A 19,946-nucleotide genomic window follows, 5' to 3' on the forward strand; every position below is an offset into this window, starting at 1 on the left:
CCGCACACTTTACGATCCGACCGGTCGTACGATCTTAAGACCGGAAGTGTGACGTCACCAGTCTTGCTAGTTTCCAGTCGTACGACTGGGTCTTAGTGCCAGTTAAAGGGATTTGACATGTTGAATTTCTACGACCGGTCGTGGGCTTTCAGCCAATCAAGATACAGTACATTGTAAAATGCAAGCGCACGCAGTGCGCACTACTTGCACTTTAAAGACACTCAGTCGTGGCGAGTGGTTTGTGCGGCACGGAGACGAACGCAACACGCTGCCTCCTCCATTCTGTATCAAATGTAGTGACCCCGAATGAGAATAGCGCTGGCTCAATGGGTCAGCGAACAAAACGTAAGAGTTCTGTGGGCTACAAGAGAACTCTCTGTGCTAATCTCCTAACCCAAAATGGCTGTCCGAGCGAGCCACGGGAGCTTTCGAATGGACGCACACTTTCAGTGCGCATGCGCATGAAAAGAGGCCAAAAGAGCCACGCGGCTTCTGACCTCTCTCCTCCAATCACCGCAGCTCGCGGTGACAATATTTGTGTATGATGCGTACACACACGCACACGCGCGTCTTCTGGCCTCTCTCCTCCAATCACCGCAGCTCGCGGTGACAATGTTTGTGAATGATGCGTACACACACACGCACACACACACACGTGTCTCAGTGGCAGCATTGTTCCACACGTTTATGAATATAGCACCAAGTCTGGCATTGCGCAATTGCATGCACAAACTTCGGTCGTTCGAAGTTTACGTACCATTAGGGATGGCGATCGGCTGCCTTTAATACTCATTGGTAAAATGTACTGAAGACAGAACAGTCGTAAGCCTACTCGTAAGGTCAGGTCGGATAGTGTGCGGTGGCAGGTCGTACGACTGGGTGTTATGGTCATAAGATCATAAGATCGTGAGTCGTATAGTGTGTGGCAGGCTTAAGACATCATCCTCATCATCGTCATCATCATCATCATCATCATCTAGAAATCTAATAGTCTAAGAAAGTGTTTTGGAAGAAGATCAAGCATTTTTCAGAGACATTAATTTTTGATTATGCAACTTGGCAATCACTTTTGTTGAATGTGACAGTACTAATTCCTTCAGTGTTTCCATGCTACATGGTCTTACGATAGGTTTAGGTTTTGCAATGTGGTACCTGTGATATAAAGTTGATCATGTTTTGAGAAACTATAATGTTTGATATTATACTACACTATGTATCATTGTGTTGTGTTGGCATTGGTGATGTCATATCATGTTTGATCTATGCCTTGGATATCCACAAAGTATTATTTTTTTTAAAAGGATTTTTCTAATTTTGCACTAGGCTTTTGTACTGGCAGGTTGGCCAACTTTGATGAGAATAAATTCCATCTTGATGAGATCTTGTCTATACAGAGTAGCCATGGTTGTAAGTGTGTTTATATGTGTGATGTGTGTGGGTGTGTGTGTGTCAGTGTGCATGCATCCACATTGTTCATAATGATGTTCACATATGAGGAATATACAGCAATACTGTACTGAAGGACACATAATTTGAAGCATTTTCACCGTCTGTAATGAGAGTGCAAATATACCCAGGTGTGAAAAAAACCCAAACCTATAAAACAATGTACAGATAACAGACGCACGAACTTCAGGTCATCTGAAGAAACAGAGAGAGAGAGAGAGAGAGAGAGAGAGACACACACACACACACACACACACACACGCACCACTCATCTACAAATATTCTACAATCGCAAAATAAAGGTTATCTGAACAAGCAATGTTTAGCTGGCGGGGAAATATTCACCATTTAATCATTCTCCACAACACAAGCCCATCTCAAGTCAACTGACTCAATGGTTAACATTCTCACCATTGCCACAATACCTTCACACCTAAAGACTTTGATTACCATAAGATCAATTGTTTCGAAAAATAAAACTTTCCACATTAAGACTCTGCACAGATGACTGTATGTCACACTGCTCAAGAGCAAAAGCAAACCAAATGACAAGACCTCATTGAAAACGAGCACACTGGTTCATTGATTACTAATGATGGTAATGAGTTACTGTGACCAAGGCACAGGCTGTAAATTCCTTTGTAATCAACATGGAATAACAAAACTCAAATCATGTTCGTTTATCCCAGCAATATTGCCTTGAAGCAATAGTCTCACTAAACTGTAATACACCACAAAAACAAATAAAACAACTCGCCAACCAAGAAAACTGCACAATACATGTATGTGCCTGTTCGTGTGGTCATGAAAAAAACATGAAGCGTTGAAACATGCAAAGCCCAATGCTGATAACGCCCCGGGTCCAATATTGAAAATATCTCCAACAGAGCTGGGATAGATAGCTTTACAAGCCACATCTTCTACAAAGAAACTTAAAATATTATTTTTTTTTCACCTGGTAAGATTGCTTTGGTATAATACTTTTGGCATTTAGGAGTCCCACATATGCAATATTACATATGGTAAAAAGTCAGTGACATGATCAAATGAACAATCCAACCAGTATTGAATTGCAACATTAATGCATACTCATATCAGCTCATGTGCCAATAAGTGTATTCATGTATTTTTGGCAATTATTGGAAACAAAGATTGTACCTACTGGGAAAAAAGATCATGGAAAAAGCACAAATGTCCATGTTATTTCCTACAGATGACACATGACAGCTATCGTAAAAATGGAAATGCCAATGGGAAGATCTTTTGTACGTTTGATTTTTGACAGGAGGGAACTGCCTAGTGGAAGTCTTTTTCATATTCTACACATTTCTTCTACATGCCCATGTGCATTCAAAGAAGTACCTTGCAATGAAACCTGGAAGGTAGAAGAGAGAAAAATAATCCCTCCCACGTCAATGATGAATCATTTGTGCCATATGCCCCCGATAGAAATATACACTTGAATGAGTCACACTACAACTCTTTACTTCACTGGACTGCAACACATGCAGAGTAGTGTGCACCTTGCAGTGAGTTCTTGGCTATTTTGAGATTTTTTTCATCTCATTCAGCATATATAACCCCAACAAAATTCCGATTTCGTGTTATCTCATGCAATCCTGCATTTCACTTAAGACTCCAGTAGAGCATATTTTATCAACCCTAACATCATCCCAAATTTGCATGAAAAGAGAAGGAACAAGGAGAAAAACATAAAATTTACATACATATAAGTATAATATGTTGATAAATTATCAAATCAGGGCTAAATACCTTTAAATAAATGAATACTGAATGATAGTCGCATCTGTTTTCTACATGCTTGTTCTGAATCAACCGTTTTGGGGCAAAATAGGACAAAGTCAGAGTGCAGAAGACTACATGTGTGTGGAATACTAGAGCCTGGCAAGATTTCTTGCATTATGATACCATCCTCTGATCTCCAAACTAGCAGGCATGAAAGGAAGATCATAATTATTCTGGTGTGGGGAGATCCTGTGTAGAAAGTGAATGCTGAAAGACTGACATTTTCATTGGGTTCACATTCTTCCACATTAAATTTTCCTTCTTGATGCACTCTTCCTTGGCATGATATTTATGCTTGTCATCCTGCATGCAATGAGACATTCTAGAACTTTGTCTATCAATGAATTATTGTGCTGTCAAGGTACAACTTAAATCAAGAGTACAGTACATGGAGCAACATGACAGAATACCAGAAGAAACTGAAAAAAGAAAAGAAAAAGAAAATCACTTCGAATAGGGAATGGCGGAAACCTTCAAGGCCCCCCATCACATCGAATGGGTCCTAGCCAGGGAACGGGTTCCGTGGCCCAGACCGTATCAGATCGCTGCCAGAGTGATTGCATAAAACCACTCCTGTCACATTCTGGTTACAGCAGTACAACAGTTACCAAAGAATCAGTGAATACTATTCTAAGCATACAATATACTCAATGAACCTTTCATAAATTACATCAATATTGTAAAACAAAATTGAACATTTCATGATATACATTTGCTTCTAAATTCAAATCTACATTCAAATCTATGCACAGAAATAAAGGAGATAATATCTTTCTAGAGATAGAAATGCTTTGGACATTTGAGAAGTTAAAGTTTGGCCAGTCAATAGAATCCGATGAAGCAATCTCCGAGATATTTCTACAAGTGGTCTATGAGAGAGAAAAAATATAAGGAACAAAATCAAAGAAGCTCTTTAACAGAAAGGAAATGGTGCAATATTAGGAGAAGCGTTTGCAAAGCAATACACAAAATTGCTAGCTTGGTATTCAACTCACGTCAGCTGGACCACCGTCAGCTCCTTACACACATCTCATTTTTCTCTCGCAATACAGGATAAAATGCCACAAAAATAAAATATTCTCTTGTATGCATGTACATGTATGTACATTCTCAACACATCACTATCATTAATACATTTTGTTCTACACTGTGTCATATCACTATGTGTATGTACCACAAACAGTTCACACAGCAAAGAACTTCATGTCAGGGTTATAATGCACACAAAAACAACAATTGCTGTGGTCCTTTGCCAAAGTTTGGGTATCAAGTAATTCATGCTCGAGAGTAATTTTAAAATTTATTACCCCTATGATAGAGCCAAGACAAGTTCTTTGTACCCCATAGAACCAATCAAATTGTAAGCATGGTTTATCCACAATTGCACAATGAAAATATATGTTCATATGCCTCTACTTTCCAAATAATGCATCTTTTCATTTTTCTTTCATTAAGCCTTATGAGAATAATTTAAAAAAAACCAACAGTAGTGATACCATGTGTTGAAACTTTGTGCTTCCAAGAACACATTATTTCATACGAGGAATACCATTCTTACACAACTCATGTATGACTTTCTTCACATCAATAGGGTCAACAATTTTGTTGTTGTTGTTGTTTTTGATGCCTGATAATATGATGCATTAGAATTTGAAGAAAATGCATGGTCAGGAGATATTCCTTCATAAAAAACATACTACTAAATACTACTAAATCGAGAAGGGAATTCAGCCATCTACGTATCTTTCATAAACAAAAAAAAAAGGGGGGGGGGGGGGAAAGGATGTCTATATTGGAAAAACAAAACACCAATAACACACACAAATCAGACCAACTAGAAATTTCATACTCTGAGTTACATATAAGTACATCAGAGCTGGGATAACGTCAACCAGAGTCGGCGTAATAATTACCAGCATCCACACACAATAAAGTTCATCTATCCCATGATTCCCACAGTACCAATCTTCCTCTCCAACTGCTATGCGTCTTTTTGCAACATTCTTTCATGATTGACAGAACGATAGATAGAGAGGGGAAGGAGACCAATCAGAGGGTTGCTTTGAACTCTTCATTGAATGACCGCCCAATGATGAGACGCCTCACTTCACTGGTGCCTGCTCCGATCTCGTACAGTTTGGCATCACGTAGGAGCCGCCCAGTCGCATAGTCGTTAATATACCCATTTCCGCCTGTTGAGATATGACACATACTTCATTTCAAAGTAAATAATCAAAAGCAGGGTTTATTCATAACTGCATTTCAGGAGTGTGCATAACATAATAAGCAAAATGATGATATTGTACACAATATCATGTTCAGTATTTTCGGTTTTTAGTGATTTTTTTACTGTTATTTGGAAACATAAGCTGGTAAAGAAAATAGCCATATGTGACTGTGCATCACAAAACCAACAAAAAGTAGTAGGTTTTGTGAGAGGACTGGAAATAAGCAAAATGGGTCAACCTAGCCAATCTTAAGTTTTTCATATTTTCTGAAAGAACCATCTTTTTCTACATTATGCTTAAGTTTGGGTTCATACAATGAACAGAAAATTGTGTTTTTAGCAGTCTTTCCTGGAATACTTTTTTCGTACAATAGTGTGATTAGTTGTGTCTTATAGAGTCCCCTTTTCATTTCTTAAAAAACATGTACACACTCTTCACTTTTAACTCTTAATGTAATGCTACTGCTTTGAAAGTTGGCATTAATCATGGACAAAATGCAGCTTAACATGATAATCCCTTCATTATTGTTGCTGCGATGGTTTACATCCTGGTTTAGTTTTGTTTTGTTTCATTTTGTTTTGTTCCAATTAATTGTACAACTAGCACGGCTTGGTAATGATTAAACGCTTGAAGAGACCCAGTACTTTGGAGCCTTTTTTTCAGTACACACTTTCCTGGAATGTGTGCTTTCTTTCCAATATATAGATATCATGGCTTCTTGAAAATGTTCAAATTCTCTGACATCATTGATAAATTTCAATACCATATGAGGTATTTAGCACCACCATACCTAGACACTGGATGGCATCCAAGCAAACTTGTGTAGCATTCTCGGCAGCATACAGGATCACAGCTGCACAGTCTCTGGCACTTACATGACCCCGGTCCACTGCACGGGCCACGTTGTAGACGTAGGAGCGGCACGAGTTCATGCGGGTGAACATGTCGGCCATTTTACCTTGCATCAACTGAAGGAAATCAGTCAGAAATGCAAGTTTTTGTCACATGGGAATTTAGAATTCAGCACATTCACATTTCATATTCACATAAGTTGAATCTTTTTTGGTGGAAGGGAAAAAAAAGATTTACATCTATGTTGAACATGAGAAGACAGAAATTCAGCAGGAATGACTGCTGTAGTATCAAAAGATTTACATAGATGAATATGTGAAGAGAGAAATTAAGCAGAAATGACAGATGAAGTATCAAATGGATTAAAGAAAGAAAGTACAAACAAGAAGAGACATTTATGCGTAATACACAAATAACAAGAATGAACATGGGATCTTAAGCATCACACCAGTGAATTGAACTAAACCAACAACTGTCTTGACCAGGTGCAGTTTTACATGTTATCCTACACTCTATGATATCATTAAAGTTGACATTTATACAATTCAATATAAAAATGTACGTTTCACAGGTTGTTGGTTTTAGTTGCACCTAGTTGAACTTTGTCACATAAATTATAATGAATAAGGGTTGAGCAAAACCCCACACAAGTCACAATAGACTCTTTGACATAGTTTCACAAGAAAGTTGTTTGTTCCCTTTAAACCTTTCTGCCACATATAGTGTTTCAATTGGAATGAATATAAAAAGTCAGGAAGTGGTTGTTTCTTACCTGAAACTCTCCAATTGGTCTCCCAAATTGCTTTCTCTGGTGAAGGTACGGAAAGGCAACATCACAAGCAGCTTGCATCAGTCTTAAAAAAAAAGAAGAGAGCAGTTAAAAAATGACAACAATATTCATAGCAGTATTTTTATTCAGATTTTGCATGCAAAAGTAGTTTCTGATATGCAATATGAATACCATTTCAAAAGGAACTGTGTCAATACCAGATAGCTTCATTCAAAAAAGGATACAATGTACAGCTCTAGGATCAGCGCTTCATCACCGCTATAAAGATAAATGAGTAAAATGGATGAACAAAATTCATGAATTTGATACAAATTCTACTGAAATGTCAAATGTATGTCTTTTTACTCTCACTTGGCATGGACTATGATGCATACACATTTTAATTTATTACCGGTTAAAAGTCAAAGGTACATCTTTAAGGGCTGACATTGATCACTGGCTCATGTTTTGCTCCACCAGACTGATATCTAACTAATTATCTAACTTGATCATGATTCAATCAGAGTGAAATATAGAACTATTTCATTTTTGTTCTTGAGGTTCTTTGAGCTTTAATTGCACAAGTGACTTCAAATGTATCAAAGCCCCTATAGCATTACCCCTTCTTGCACATCAAGACTTATTCCTGTGCAGACATACAAGATCGATGGTAAGGTATACAAAGTTATGAGCTCAGTATCATAATATGTACTGCATATCTTTTGTGATACGATTTTAGCTGCTAAGAAGCAACAAACCGGCCAAGATCATTCAAAGTTGTTGCCTTATTAACTACAATTACTTCAATTCACACACAATGACAAGTCTCACAGTAGAGTGGGCCCCTAGACCCAATCCTGCACAGAATTGTAGCTGACTCTTTGACTGAATGATAAAAACTCAGTTGCTTCATGCACAGTATGGCACAAACAATAGACAGCATCTCCATGTATTAGAAAAAGGCATCTCAAAGTAGAAGATGAGATGACATACCCAATCGGTCCGGCAGCAAGCACCAATCTCTCTAGATCAAGACCGCTCATCAGAACATAGACTCCTTTGTTTAGGGGACCCATCACATTCTCGACTGCATCGATCAAAGAGAATGCAGGAATCATGATTATAACCGCACAAAGAGAGTGAATAACATAGAACTCACTGCAGCTGGGTGTAAGCAATTTTTTAGATTGATGCTTTCAAGGAATTTATAGGGTGGGTCTGGCACATGAAGCACAGAGTAACAGAAGGTTAAGGGTAACTCTGAAATATCCTATCTGCCATATACTCTGTGATCATTTTAGTTCCACATATTTTCTGGGTCGACTGAAATATGTGAAATCATACAACCCCAAAGCATTGCCTCAGGCAGCACAGATGTGGTGGTTTTTTTTAAATCTCACCACTCAAAAATTGTTATGCAAGTCCCCATTTCTGATATATCACACACATTAAAAAGATCTAATCAATTAACCCGTTGAAGACAAGTCCCGAGTATACTCGGGCGGTCGGGCAGGTGTCTATGGGAAATGCATGTTAAACCAAAATTAGCCCATCCTCAATGGGTTAATTTAACCCTATTCTAACTGGGGGGGGGGGGTCAAATTGACCCCCCCCTCGACGTTTCGCGCCACGATTTCGCAACGCGCAAAAATTTTGCCGCGTCGTTTCACAACTTTTTTCATTGAAGTCTCCCGCATATTTTGAGACCAAATTTGCGACGTCCGGGTATACCGTTTTGAAGTTACATAATGTTTTGCATATGCGTGTCAACCAAAAAACAGCTCAAATTGATGATATCGTGTGCAAATCCAATGCAAATTGTGTTTTTTGGTTAAATTGATATAAATTAGATTATTTCAACTTTTAACCATTGAAATTAATCAATTCTAGTGTAGATAAGCCTGAAAAAGTGCCTGCAACAAATATTGGCGAAAAAACAATAGAAAACAAAAGGTCGAAAAAACAATAAAATACATAAGAAATTAACAAAACAATAAAAAACAAAAGAAATTGATATCGATTGTGCTATTTTTTTTACACAAAAATTGTCTGATGTGTCTTGAGGAATTCTGACACAAAAATTTAGCAATCCTCCAGTCTTTTTAATGGAGTTATAGGTGAAAATATGATTTCATGCACAAATTTGCACAATTAATTTATCAAAAATAGAAAGGCAATATTTTTCTATTGTATGACCATGTAATCTTGTAGTTGACATCCAGCTCTATCTTCAGGCAAAATTTCGCAGCGATCGCGCGATCGGCGGCCGAGATCTGAAGGGGGGGTCAAATTGACCCCCCCTCAGTAAAAACGTGGTCTCAAATAGCCCAGTTAGAATAGGGTTAATCACCATTTAATCCTTATCACATAGTAACTGAGCAGATTACTTATCAATATGATTGTTCGCATCTCCTATGAGTTTCACTTTCATAAATATTTTGTTATAACTTGCAAGCAATATTTGTCTAACTATTTTTTCTGTCTCAATTCATTATATTGAAGGTATACAATTGTCCTTCCTGCTAACAAGGTAACAGATCAGAGGACTTACTAACAGGTTGTTTCCACCTCCCTGCTTTGAATATTATGCAATTCATGGGAAGGAATATTGCAGTCACAGTAAATTTGTGAGTGTGAATATTTAGGGCAGCTCTCTTACCTGGCACTTTGCAATCTTCAAAGACAAGTTCACATGTATTGGATCCTCTCATCCCAAGTTTATCAAGTTTTTGAGCAGTGCTGAAACCTTTCATGCCCTGGAGGAAGACAGAACAGACGTAAGTGTAAAATATGCTCATTTAGGTAGCTTAAAGGACTAGTTCACACAAATGCATTTAAATGCAAAACCATCGTATGTGAAAAGTGAGTGAATGCAGAGAACACATCAGTGAAAGTTTGAGGAAAATTGGACAATCCATTCAAATTATGAATTTTTAAAGTTTCAGTGCCGCCATCAGTGGATGAGAAGACTGCAGTATTTTGTGACATCACTGAAGGACAAGGATATCAATAAAATATATAACAAAATTCAACATACTTTCATATTTCTTGCACAATGAGAGGGAACTTGACCTAACTCCGTCAGAGTGAGCAAAAAAAAACAAGTTCAGGGGATGCGTACTTTTCATAGAAAATGAAATATTGGGGAATTGTCACACACTGTAGCAGTCTTCTCATCAAGCCGGACGAAAACTTTAAAGATTCATAACTTTTTAAAAAGGATTGTCCAATTTCCCTCAATCTTTCACTGATGTCTTCTTCTAGTATTACTGCATTCACTCAATCCACATGGGTGAACTTGTCCTTAACAATCTGCAGCAGGGATGAAGTCTCTAAGATCTGTATGTGATGTTGTATTATCTGTGGTAGAGAAAGACACATTCATGTATCATGCTTTGAAAACACTGAAGCCACTATTGCATATCTTGACTAGAACGTTAAAGCATTTCACTCAGGAAAGTGAAGATTGACATCATCGACCAAAATGCACTGGCAGTCATTAGCTGACACACTGGATAGGCATATCTTGCAGCAAGCATGAGTAACAAGCTAATTAATTATCAGTAAATATATTCATCATCATTCACATAAGAACAAGTCCACAAGTGTTCAAATTCTTTCTACGTCCGTCACATTGTACACCTCAATAACTGAACTTTGCTCTTTCTGACAGTAAGACGTATAGGTACATGTACATCAATTTTCTTCTTGACATTTTATCAGGGCAAATAATCTGATAACAAATTTGTTGTGTGTTCTAGGAGATACCTAACCTACATTTAAATCTTTGATAACTGTTTTACAGAACATCTAGTGTGAAAAACTTCATGTTTATTCTGACTTTTTATCTGTACTAATAATCTGTGAAATTTTCAAGTGTGTTCTCAGAGGTTCCTTGCAACAAGATGATCTTGACTCAGCACTAATATTACGTTGCATCTCTATGAATTGCCTTGTCATGTTCTACACTTGCACAAAGTCAGACCGAGTTCTTTGAAACAATTTCAGTATTTAATAACACGTCAAATTGAGACATTTCTTGCTGAACTTTGATCTAAACTGAAAGTGAAATTCCTGATCAAAGCTCATCACACGACTTCAAATTCAGATTTCGTCAAGTTTCGTGAACTATGAAATAAGACATTAACATTTTCATCTTACCCTTTTAATCAGGATCTTTTACATTCTTTTTCCCGATGGTTGTTCTAATTTACATGTTCACGTATGTATTGATTTGTTTTTGATTGCAATAAAACACATAAAAAAAGGATCTTTTACATACACCCTGAAAACCAGTCAATCAATCAATCAATCAATCAATCAATCAATCAATCAATCAATCAATCAATCAATCAATCAATCAATCAATCAATCAAACAATCCATCAAACAATCAATCGAACAAACAATGAAAAAAGAAAGTGTAGTACTGATGGGAATGATACCTTTTCAATGATAAAAGTTGTGATCCCATGACTGGGCTGTGCTTGTAAGTCTGTTTTGGCATACACCACCAGCACATCGGCATCAGGTCCATTTGTGATCCAGAATTTGCTGCCATTTAACACATAGTGATCCTCTGTAAGAGTAACAAAAGTAGGTCATTTGCAGGCTGCTGAAGTTGTGTGTTTGGATCAATGTATTTCAACTATCCCAGTAAACCCTCTTTTTTTAAAGAGATTTTTGTAAACGTGGGAATTTGACAGTGTGAAAATTTTTGCCATTTCAAGAGACATGAAACTAGCATGAAATAAACAGCATGCATTTTTTTCCTGTCATCTGTAATGCTACACTATATTTTGATTCTGTGGAATTGAAAATACATGAAATCCATTTACCTAGTGCATGAAAATTAGGTACTCATGCATAAATTGCCATTTTTACAGAACATCAATCATAAATGCTTTAAGAAATAAAAAGTGTCCTCTTTGTGAGGTGAAATAAAGATTATTGCATCTCTGCATATAACCATTCTTTCTTTCGAAATCATAGTTAGAATTTGTTTACAATGAATAAAACATTACCACAAAGGTATAGCACACAGGCAACAATTGATAATACAAGTTTCTATATAACGTTAGGTTCAATACTGAAGCACCAAGATTTGTTCATTGTGTGGACACATGCATGCTGCAAATCATGAACAATAAGGCCACAGGATAGCAAGCTGATTTCCTCAGACAATCCAGGAACCCGTTTCATAAAACTTGTTATCACTGAAAACTGCCACATTTTGATGACAAATTTGCTCTCAGCCAATCAGATGCAAGGATTTCAGTAGCTTGTAACACATATATCACAACTTGCCACTGACAACAAGTTTTATGAAATGGGGCCCAGGAGTCAATAATTATATGCTCCAAGTAGTGACATTATTTCTTCCCCTCATGACGTCTAGATTCTCTCTCTTGCTGTTTGGATAAGGAATGACGTCTTGATCTCATACCTTTCCTCTCTGCTTTAAGTTTCATGGAGACGACATCAGATCCACTGCCTGGTTCACTCATTGCCAGAGCTCCAATGTGTTCCCCACTTATCAGCTTCAGAAAAGTTGGATTGAAAAGAAAAGAGAAAAATGAAGGAAAAATCATTAATAGTCAAAAGTTGTGAACAGATTTGGGTGAAACTTGAAGGAAAGGTTGACAATGACACAAGGAATATATGATTAAATTTTGGTAGTGATCCAGGAATTTTTATGGATTTTATGAAGGATTTTAGATATTTTGGCAGGTAGGGTCAATGACCTTGAAAGGTCAGGCTGCATATTTCTGAGGTTTTCATACGTGCACTAATGGGTTTTCTAGTTTCTGCTCGGCCGCGGCAAGGCATGCTGCACAGCTGAGGCTTCAATATTGGGAAATTGGGTGATTTTCAGCATGAATTCGCATATGGGTGGAAATCACTTATCTCTCTTATAAATGGAAGAACAAGATCATTGGTGAAAAGTGGCTGCTTGGCGGAGGAGTGCACTCTCAGTGTGCTTCTCTAGTTGGATGAATGGATGACACTTGTTACACAATTTGACAAAAATCTCATTTATGTCATATGTTACTGATCATGAAGTATTCAGTTATACAGTACTCTCCGCGTAATTGGGTATCGCTTAAACGGGTACTCCGTTTAATTGGGTAGTAATGTCAAAATCAGTTCCAATGCACATCAACATTACCTGATAATCGGGTTGCATCTCTGCATAAATGGGTAAAAAATTTTCTTCTAATCTAATTTCTACCCACATATTATCACAGATATTCTTCAAGAAATCATGAATGTAAAAATATCCACGGCTAATCGCATTCTCTGTTTATTTGCAAAGAAGACCGATCATTTGAGGAGTGATTAAACATGAAAACACATGTGCGAGTACCGACTTGCCACACGTAAACGCACATTACACATGTAGCTGGCACTCACAATTGCTTAGACAGACACGAGTTGAACACACTTGCGCTCCTCCCTTGCTCCGAAACAAAATTCACAATACGAGATGTTTGCAACGAAAATCAGGCCATGCACCAGCTCCAAAATTTTGCTTTAATTTCCCCAGTCACTTCTCGAGAAGTAACCTGACGTTCTACGTGACTAATGCCCGCAAAGAGACGTGTTCATTTTGGAAAACGCGTGCGTGTTAGCGAGGAGTCCATAGTCAAACAACAAAGTTTTCTGAAGACACACTGTCCACAAAAAGAGTGTAAATTATTGCTTGTAACTGAGCAAGTGTAAGGTATGATTAATGTGCCGGGCAAGCACGCGTGTTAAGCATACAGTGTAAATGTTTGGTGCACTGTACAATGCATGTACATACACATTGTGTGTGTCAATTGTGAACGAGACGTGTTCTTCTGTTAATCGGGTACTCGGCATAATCGGGTAAGAAACGCTCTGCTCGAGCCTACCCGATTATGCGGAGAGTACTGTATCAATATGTTGAACTTTTAATGTGCAACACATTGATGGGAGTCAGCATCAACATATCTCCTTGCTTACTTTTGGTTCTTATTTTCGCAATGGAAAAAAAAATCAATTTATGTCAATTGATGTCAGAGCAAAACAGGGCAGTTTGTATTGTCCATAAGACTGCCTATCAATTGTTTACAAGAATGTGGTAAATCAAGTTAAATTTTTATTGTTTGTGTGTGTGGTGTGTGTGTGTTTATTTATTTATTTATTTATTTATTTATTTATTTATTTATTTATTCATCTATCTATCTATTCATCTATTCATTTATTTATTTATCTATTTATTTATTTATTTATTTATTTATTTATTCATCTATCTATCTATCTATCTATCTATTTATCTATTTATTTCACCAGCACAGGTATCAATATGTCAGTGATCTGAATGCAAATACATAGATTTGGGTAAAAGCAAGGCATTGTGGAAATCATTTATATATTATGACTGAATTACAATAACAAAAGAGAAGGAAAAAAACGAGCATTTGCTCAGCTTTTTCTTTAACATTCATTTTTACTTTTTGAAGTTATAATGGAGTGACTATTTTGGATAGGGCAAGAAAATGAGACTGCCATACCTTTGGCAGGTACTTCTTCCTCTGTTCCTCACTGCCATTCCTGACAATCTGGTTCACACACAGGTTTGAGTGGGCCCCGTAGCTAAGGGCTATGGCACCGGATGCTCGTGAGATCTCCTCCATAATCAGCACATGGTCTGTGTACGTTCCTTCCATGCCGCCATATTCTCCTGCAAGAATAGCAAAAGTAGCAAGTTTTAAGAGCTGTTCACATTGAATTGTGAGCAACTTGTGACCAGACTTTTCCAAATTGTTCTTTTAACCCTTCAATATTGCTATTTCCCTCTGAAGTGAGAAAGAAATAATCATGTTGTAAAACGGCAAATGGCTAGAACATATTAACAGCAATAATGATAATGTGGTATCATTTTTCTTCAATTGCTCTCCCAAAATGAAGAAAAAACATACCACATGTTCATCCCTCTGCATAACAATCTCTTGCTTTCAAATACTAATGATACTCAAAATGATGTTAATATTGATGATATTGATGACTGTGATTGTTATAATGACGTGATCGTGATTATGACAGCTTAACAGCAATTGTGACAATATGGTATCATTCAATACTGGGATATGGTACCTTATGACTTCAACCTCTACATTTTTACAAATTTGTACATCAGGGTCAAAAGGGACATTGAGAACATAACACCCTGCCCAAGGATGAATGCTCAGGGTAGTCTTTGAACTCAAGATAAAGTTGAAACATATTTGATTTCATCCTTATTAAAAAATCACAAATATACTGTATCTTTGTCAACCCTTCCAAAGCTCACCAGTCACACCACATCCTTCCAATTTTTCCCAATTGTGTCACACAGACCAATTTACACTTGTGACGAGTGTTGGTGTTTTGAGGGGCAGGCAAATTTGCTGTGACCCATTATTCAAAACCTTGTACAGAGACTTCAAAATAAACGCAGTATGAGTTCTGTGATATCTGATCACAATTTCTCGTCACCTCACCTGGGGCTGTGATTCCAAGGAATCCCATAGACCCCATCTTCTGAAAGAATTCCTGCAACAATAAAATTACAATAATAACAATGAAGATAATGATGGTGATGATGGCAATGCTAATGATACTAATAGCATCTTTATTATTATTATCATTATCATTACTATTATTATTATTATTATTATTATTATCATCATCTATCATACAACATCACTATTGGTAGTAACCTCGTTAATATCATCATCATATACATATTCATATTCAGTCATAACATTAATTTTAGTATCATTGTGATTTATGTAAAATGAATATAAATGAGCATCAATGTATGAAATTAATATTAGTGAATATGATTGGATATATCTTATCAAAATGAATTATTTCATAAACATTACCATGTACGATAAATCTCCAATCTTGCACATGGGCAACAGTTGTCAAGAAAGCAGGACGTTTACATCTACATACATGTACACGTGTCAACACCTTGTTCACAAAGGAAATATAGCAAAACATGGTAAAGGCTAATGACGGGAGAGAGTAAAGGGTTCACAGATGATGTTTCTCCCAAAAAAATACACCTACTCACTGTAAATCTGAGTTGCAAAGACTGCAATATAACAATGTTACATAGCATGCCAGCCTTGTGGTACTGCATGAAAATTGTATTGTTTTAGGTTTGCATACAATGGTGTGTTGTTTTTGTTTGTTTGTTTGTTTGTTTGTTTTTTTTTGGTTTCTTTTTAGAGAAATTTGATGTTCCTATCATACAATGATGAAGAATTAAATAATGGTTTAATTTCATAATTTACTTTGGTGGTGAGATTTCCTGTAAACAGTCATACAAGGGATCCAAAACTTTGTATTATACTTACCCTTAAGTTGTCAAATGTGTTTTTGGCATCAATTTCAGCTGCATACGGGGCAAGCTCTTGCTGGGCAAATTTGAAGACAGTCTCTCGCAGCTTGAAAGAATGACAATAGAGTACATGATGCACTGCACATTCAACATCGATAGCTTCATTTCCTCAGGAGTGTAAGATATTTACAAATTTACTCAACTCTCCAGAGAAAGAGAAAAGAAAAAGATAGAAAAAGATGCAGATTTATCAAAGGATTTTACCACATAAATTGTTTTAAATGTTCATGTTTGACCTTCTACCATTCCAATACCGAATTTGAGCCTAATTTGCCTTTTTTTCTCTTTGTGTCGTCCACTGGATTGGCTGCAAATGATGAATGGAATGTGCATAGAGAATCGTGGGTATGAATAGTGATTCAAAGATAACTTTGTTAGACTCTTAGAGGGTCCGGGGTCAACAAAATAAAGCAATTTTGTCAAAAATCAAGAAAATAATTGACATGTAAATTTTTTAACTTGTAGCGTATAACATTGGCCATTGCGACCATGGGGTCCATGTCATTGTATTTTTTGTAGATGCGGTAATCGCCGGTATGCTTGATCGAAATTTCATCCTCTGAAGACGGAATTCAGAGCAAGGAAAAATAAATGTCTGGTAACACAATGTACTTTTCTACTCCTACAACTACTATCACGCCTAATCAGTAATTGCCCTAGCTAGACTATGCCTGCAGCTTCAATGTACAGTAATAATTAACAAATAGATCCAGTGTTTTTATACGCATTACGCATCTGTTCATACACGGATAAAATTGCATACATATTTTTCCACACAAGGGACTAGGGCATTATTGGACATAGTGATGTAATCTACATATTTCTAACCTGCTGCTGTTCTTCTGTAAGTCCCGACACCAAATCATCGACGGGAACATAGCTTCCATTTCGCCTTGAAGGATGTCTGTTATTTACGTTTATTGCTGAACATCCTCTTGGAAAAATTCCCGAAAGACATGAGCGTAAAAGCCCTGTCGTCCTCACACATGAATGTAGGCCTACGGCTGCCATTGCTCCAGCTATATAATACGTGAACGTGGTGGTAGGTGGCCGTGTGGGGAGGTACTGGTAGTGGGGTGGGATGGGGGGGGGGGGGGGTGGGAGGCGGTTGCTGGGGGAGGGAGGCATGCAGGGAAGGGGCAGGGAAGGGCCTGGCAGGGGCGGGGAATGGGAGGGGCCGGAGAGGGAAAGGGTTGGACCAGGGAGGTGGAAAGAGCTTTCCACCTCCCTGGTTGGACGAGGATATCAAGTGTTGTACATGACAATATTGTGTCACAACTGTTGTTATGTTTTGTTTTGTTTTCTCCCCCTTGTGTGATGCTCTCGTTCATCTGTGGAAATTAGGCCCTATTTATAAAATAAACAGATATTTTCATCCTTGTTCCATCTACTCGCTTTACTTACCGGTACATAATACTGGTAGGCCTACACGTGTAATGATAAGATACATGTATCAAGCGCCCGACCTATTAAAACAGGGAAGACGAGTGCTCATTCTTTAAACTAATCAAATGAAAATAGATTTATTCTCTGTGTTCTGGCAGTTGGCCAGCCCGACTATGCAGCTCGAATAAACTGAACAACCTCGTGATCTTATTGTATCATAAAATCTGGTGTAAAGGCCTACATTGATAAATATACCTAGGCTCAGGGAGTTGGACTCTTCCACCTCCCTGCTAGGCCTATACCATCTCTTCTCTTGGATGATTTAGAGCAATTTGTGTTGTGAATTATGTGTACATAACCTTCCCACTCAGTATGAATCTATTGTAAATGCCTACTGCACTGTTTCAACCATATCTGATTTTCATTGTTTTGTATTCATTCACGCATGTATTATATTCACGAAGAGAATGTATATATAAAATCCGCAAAGGCATTATGTGTGAAGATAGATCACAAGTATGAACAAATCAATTGTTTGCTGGTTGGTCCCGTGTTCTTTTGAAAATGTGCCAATGCAAAAGCCCAGGCTGCCAACTATCACGACTATAATTATGTATACGTCCAATCTGATGTAAGGGCCTGATACAAGGGGAAGGTTTCACTGGATAACCATGATAACCTGGCCCCATCTTACGATTAGTTTGTATTCAATATATTTTGTACACATTTATTTTTGTAGACTATGTATAGTTGTCGTACTTCAGATTTACGTTATTCAAGATGGAATACATTTTGTGCCTTAATCGTAATCAAGTCAGATAATTCCCATGCAAACAATGATCCCATAAAAAATTAAAGTGGGACTTCATTAACACTTTCTAAATACAATTCCTGGCGCGGAGAGCAGTCTGCTACCCGAATAAGGTTGAGGCAGATTAATAGGCAAAGTTTATTACACAATTCTTTGAGTGTTTACTTCCGGACCATAATCTTGATGTCATATTCATAACATCTAACAATATGCAAGTCTCTATATACATAACAAACTTTATACACATTCTTAAACTTTTACCGATTTGCGCGATCTTGTTGAAACTTTTTATTCCAATGTGTTGTGTAAGTATATACCGCATACTAATTTTGGTAATTTTTTCCCTTTGATCAGTGAAATGATGGTAATTGTCTGTATGTCAAAAGATACAGGGCTTGGTGACTTACAAACCATATGCATGAAACCAAGCAGAAAATGAGATGGGACGATATAAGCATGAAATGGCGAATAGACAGCCACGTACAGTGACCCCGAGCAACGCACCATGAAGAGGTAACAGATACATAGGGCGACGAAATTGATAGATGACTGGTTTTTCTCAAGATGGCGCCCAAACTGTTTTTGACTATAAAATTACTGGATAGGAGAAGATAAGAAGTATGGCAAACTGAAATCTATAGTTCTATAAATCTAGCTCGTTAGACACATGGAATGCGATTTTTAGTCATCATTATACGGATTGTTTAGTCAAGGATCTCCACTTTTTTTTTGGGGGGGGGGTGTTTTTCTTGGTTTTTTTTAACGCTTCTGCAAAATAAGAGTTTCTGCATTAAAGACATTTACTTTCATGGTGTCGACAAGTAGAAGCAGGACTGTGTTATAGATTTTCAGTTTTGCTTCATTTTCTCAGAACACTAAATTGTTGTTGCCAAAGAAGATTTGATTATCAGAGAGCCTGAAAGCATAAACCTGTCAACATTTCGGGGGTATCCGTGTAGACAACGTATAATCCGTGCAAAGACTCCTAACTCTTCCTAAGTATTCAAGTGAGCTCAGTATATGATATTTATACTTTCTAGTATGGTCCGCGTTGCTACCTTCTCTGTCCGAGTTGACACCGTATTTGTCCGTGTTGACGCCGTTCTTGTCCTTGTAAACATCCAGTTTATGTCATTATCCACACTGGCATTTTGGGCATTGAGGGGTCTCACCCCGGAGCACCACCGACCTTTTACGATCTGTGATGATCCGTGAAGCAATCCGCGGTATA

At 37.5% G+C, this 19,946-nt stretch overlaps 1 protein-coding gene across 1 annotated transcript; it reads right to left on the minus strand.

Moving 5' to 3' along the window:
- Positions 1 to 5,301: 5,301 nt before the first annotated feature.
- Positions 5,302 to 17,529, minus strand: LOC139724537 (isovaleryl-CoA dehydrogenase, mitochondrial-like). Its single transcript, XM_071635671.1, has 11 exons — positions 17,347 to 17,529; positions 16,475 to 16,564; positions 15,608 to 15,659; positions 14,639 to 14,808; positions 12,547 to 12,640; positions 11,546 to 11,679; positions 9,761 to 9,857; positions 8,095 to 8,188; positions 7,105 to 7,186; positions 6,271 to 6,448; positions 5,302 to 5,444 (listed from the first exon to the last, which is right to left on the minus strand). Exons 1-11 carry the CDS (start codon positions 17,527 to 17,529, stop codon positions 5,302 to 5,304), a joined length of 1,317 nt encoding a protein of 438 aa, XP_071491772.1.
- Positions 17,530 to 19,946: the final 2,417 nt, after the last annotated feature.

Source organism: Diadema antillarum, unplaced genomic scaffold (assembly GCF_040938485.1).
Source record: "Diadema antillarum isolate AM-2024a unplaced genomic scaffold, OU_Dant_1.0 scf00000220, whole genome shotgun sequence".
NCBI lineage: Eukaryota > Metazoa > Echinodermata > Echinoidea > Diadematoida > Diadematidae > Diadema > Diadema antillarum.

Excerpts from the sequence above, each read along its gene's own strand:
- LOC139724537 (XM_071635671.1), bottom strand. The coding sequence starts at position 17,529 with ATGGCAGCCGTAGGCCTACATTCATGTGTGAGGACGACAGGGCTTTTA. Across the intron at positions 12,641-14,638 it reads GGAAGAAGTACCTGCCAAAG|CTGATAAGTGGGGAACACAT; the intron begins GTATGGCAGTCT and ends ACTTTTCTGAAG. Across the intron at positions 8,189-9,760 it reads TGAAGATTGCAAAGTGCCAG|TCGAGAATGTGATGGGTCCC; the intron begins GTAAGAGAGCTG and ends TGATCGATGCAG.